Genomic DNA, 4153 nt, shown 5'->3' with positions numbered 1-4153 from the left:
TAAATTTGTAAAGATGCGAACATTTGAATAAACATAATTGTTTGTAAGAGATACAACTCTACATTTAACAGATGCAAATTTTCTATAGATGTGAACATTTGAATAGACACAACTGTTTGTAAGAGACACAACTCTACATTTAACAGATGCAAATTTTTAGAAAGACGCAATTGTTGAATTTTCTATCAAAATAAAATAAATATATATATATATATATATATAACGAAAAGGTACGACAAAAAATCGCAACTGTTGTTGGCATTTTTTCAGATTGTTATTATTATATAGATTTATATTGCCTCAGCTTTCTTAATCAACCATGTTCATCATCTAACTATGGAAAACATGTGTTTGGCCTACATTATATAACCAACATAATTTATAACATTATAAAATATACTTTAAACACATTTTTAATTAAAAAAATTTTAGACACTCAAAGATGACTAATGGGAAGACAAAATTAAAAACAAGGATGTGAAGAGATTAGTATTATTTTTCATATTATTAAAAGATAGAGACACTCATTTGAGGATGTGCAATGGCCATGCTCTAATGACAATCATGAGCACGATACCAAAAATTACCAAGAGCAAGCAAGCCTGCATGAAAGAAATAATGGAAATAAGAAGTTTATAGGTTGATCTGATTCTCCAAAAACCCATTCATGATATGTAAGAAAAGTTTGAATATTATACCAGTGAAGAATATGATCGTTGAGTCATAAAGGCTCTAGCGAGCTAGGATTTTCCTTGTGCAGTTGCAGCATGAAAGTTATGGATGCGAGTATTAATCTCATCTATGAAAAGAAAGTGTTAGAACGAGGACATAAGTAAGTGTTTTGGGATGACAGGATTTAGAATCAGTTTTACCAATCACGGCTTCTTCATCGTGTACCAACACTGCCATGTCTTTGAAGATTTCGTGCACCTCGTCAATTTCCTGCTGCATTTCTTGTATTGTTTGCTCTCTTTTCTCAATAAAAGCGTCATTATACGCAATCTCATTGTCCAAAAGTGCAAGTTCTTTTCTGTAACAAGAGCAACAACAAACCAATTAGTAGATGCATCATGAATCCGAACAAAGATGGAGACTTTTGTCTGTACAAAACTTACCTTTTTGATTCCAAAAGAAGAGCCTGCTGCTTCGGATCCTTCTCAGCATTCACATCTATGAAAAGAAAGTGTTAGAACGAGGATACGAAGACATAAGTATGCGTTTTGGTATGACAGGATTTAGAATCAGTTTTACCAATCACGGCTTCTTCTTTGTGTACCAACACTCCCATGTCTTTGAAGAAATCATGCACCTCGCCAATTTTCTGCTGCATTTCTTGTATCTTTTGCTCTCTTTTCTCAATAAAAGCCTCATTAAACGCAATCTCATTGTCCAAAAGTGCAAGTTCTTTTCTGCAACAAGAGGAACAAGAAACCAATTTAGTAGTGCGTCAGGAATCCGAACAAAGATGGGGACTTTTGTCTGTACGAAACTTACCTTTTTGATTCCAAAAGAAGAGCCTGCTGCTCCAGATCCTTCTCTGCATTCACATCTGCCTCACTGGCTGTATACCTAATCTTACCAAGGCCAAGTAATCAATACACCAAAACCACAAAATAAACGTTAAAACATTTTCAAACTCTTGAATGAGCATTATCAGACCTTGCGAAAAGAGATGGCTTGCGGACAAGAGGAGCATACACAATTTCTTTTTCAGCAGCTAGACGCTGAGCCTTTTCAAACTCATTCAATACAGCTTGAAAGTCTTTTGCAACTTCCAGAATCTTCTTCCTTTGCTAGACCCACCACCAATACATATTTATTAAACAAAACCATCAAATTCCCTATTCTATTAAATGAAGAGAAGAACAAAGAATCATTCCTTAAATCAAAAACACTAACATCAACACCTCTCTGCTGATCAGTTTCACTAACTTCTTTAAGTTTAGTCGACGTATCTTTCACAAGTTGTTCGATATGTAATATCGTCTTGCGCCTAAAAAAACACACACACACACAAATCACAAACCAAGCAAATCGAACCATTTACATTCCAAGAACCTTATAAACCCAGAAAAAGGAGAAAACTTTGACAACTACTTAGTACTTACAGCTTGTCACGAAGCTCAGGGGTGTCTTTAGAAGTACCAAGAGTGTTGACAAGATGATGGAACATAGAAACAACTGAATTGATCTTAAAGACACCTGCAGCAACATCTTGAATCTTATCCTGTCGACCACCACCAACACCACTTTTGAAGCTCATTAAAGAAGCAAATGATGTTTTTCTTTCTGCCTCTAAATCCTTAAAACTCATCCTTTTGTATCTCTCTCTCTCTCTCTCTCTTGCCTCGAAAACCCCACCACTAAAATAATCCTACTCTTTATTCCCAAGAAAATGAATAATTCGAATTTTTTATATATGTTTTGTTTTCACAGTAACTGTGATTGAGGACGTGACTCAGAATCCCCGGTGGGCTATGTTTCTATCTCTCTGGGAAAGAACTGAGAGAAAACGTGAATGGTGGAGGGAGAGATTGAGAAAAACGTGAAATGTCACATTTACATGTAACGAAGGAGAAAAAACAGCCTGTCGCACCTTTTCATTTTGGGAAACATATCATTTAATATATTTACTTTCAAATTTAGTCAAAAAAAACCTTGAACTTTGTGGATTAACTTTCAAATTTAGTCAAACAAACCATAAATTTTGTGATTAACTTTCAAATTTAGTCCAAAATTCATGAACTTTGTGATCAAGTTTTGTTGACTAACCATTTAAGACATCAAATATCATTGACCAAGCTAAAATACACATATAATTAAATTAAGATTACTAAGCAACTAACAACTGTTATTTTTGTTATTTAACGACATGTTGTTTTCGGCATTATCAAAAATATTTAATGTTTTAAATAGTTAGTCAGTAAAAAATGATGTATTAAATAGCCTTCCAAAAAATTTATGATTTTTTGGTTTAAATTTGAAAGTTCATGTATTAAAACAAAATTATACTATAATTTAATAATTTTTTTGTGTTCAGCAAGACGAAAAGACTTTTAATCGAATTATGCATACGTAAAAAAAAATGCATTTTGATTATTTCTTTTGGTTCACATTACTCAACGTTCTTTGCTTTATACATTTTTACCGTAAAATCAAGCTTAATTTGAATGTTATACAACTATGTTATTTGTACATGTGCAACAAATATCTTTTGCAATAATATTTTCGGTTAGAATTGAAAAAAATATATTATTTGTTTACATGAATTAAGGTGAAGATAATTTGAACTTAAGAAATTTTCATGAATTATATTCATGACGTGGATAATATAACTGTATAATCTACTATTTATGTAACTAAAATACATTCCTATATTTTTTGTATTGTTTAAGAGGTGATTTGTTAAATTTGTTGATGTAATACTCTTTTACGTTTTCCAAAAACAAAAAATGTTTAAAAATAATATTTACTTTTGTAAAATACTATGAGAATCGCTGTGCTAAAATTTATTTGTCTACTAACAAACAAAAATAATATACTTGTGATAGAAATTCAATAATTACATTTTTATGGACATATACCCCAATTCAATAATGTGTTTATGTGATTTTATCTTTAAATAATAGTATTTGCTATATTTTTAATTTTAACTTTTAAAAGAGTAAAGGATGACTTTGATTTTGGATGTTCAAATAACTCATTCAACTATTAGGAGGTGTATTTAACTTGATATTTTAGGAGATTAACTCGGATTTTAATATTTTTGAATTTTGAGAGATTTGAGTGTAATTTTTAGGAGATTTGGTTATTAAATGTGGGATTTTAGGATTTGGTGAGATTTGAGTTTTGAGATTTGATTATTGAATTTTAGGTTGTAACATCCGCGAACCAAAATATGCGTTTTGGGTAGGGGTGTCGATCGATACCCTTGTAGCATCGATCGACACCACTTATTCTGGGTTCGTCGGGTTTGTTTCAATCGTCGATTTGGACCGGTTTGGTTAGGGAAAACCATTGAACCGGGTCTTAAAAGGGAGAAAACGACCTAGGGTCGTGTTTAGTTGTTGTGTCGCCGTTTTTCAGAGAAACAAAGAGAGAAAAATTGTTCTTGAGGTTCTAGAGAGAGTTTGTGAGATTTCAAGGCGTTTTT

General features: G+C 32.1%; 1 protein-coding gene across 1 annotated transcript; it reads right to left on the bottom strand.

Annotated features, from left to right (window-relative positions):
• On the bottom strand, positions 475-2578 carry LOC104731566 (syntaxin-23-like). The gene is made up of 9 exons (XM_019233792.1): positions 2109-2578; positions 1900-1993; positions 1660-1793; positions 1495-1569; positions 1252-1409; positions 1116-1170; positions 873-1030; positions 699-799; positions 475-602 (listed from the first exon to the last, which is right to left on the bottom strand). Exons 1-8 carry the CDS (start codon positions 2312-2314, stop codon positions 741-743), a joined length of 939 nt encoding a protein of 312 aa, XP_019089337.1. The 5' UTR covers positions 2315-2578; the 3' UTR covers positions 475-602; positions 699-740.

This window comes from Camelina sativa, chromosome 12 (genome assembly GCF_000633955.1).
Source record: "Camelina sativa cultivar DH55 chromosome 12, Cs, whole genome shotgun sequence".
Lineage (NCBI taxonomy): Eukaryota > Viridiplantae > Streptophyta > Magnoliopsida > Brassicales > Brassicaceae > Camelina > Camelina sativa.
The sequence above is the reverse complement of the archived record's forward strand: the minus strand, read 5'-3'. Positions and strand labels throughout refer to the sequence as shown.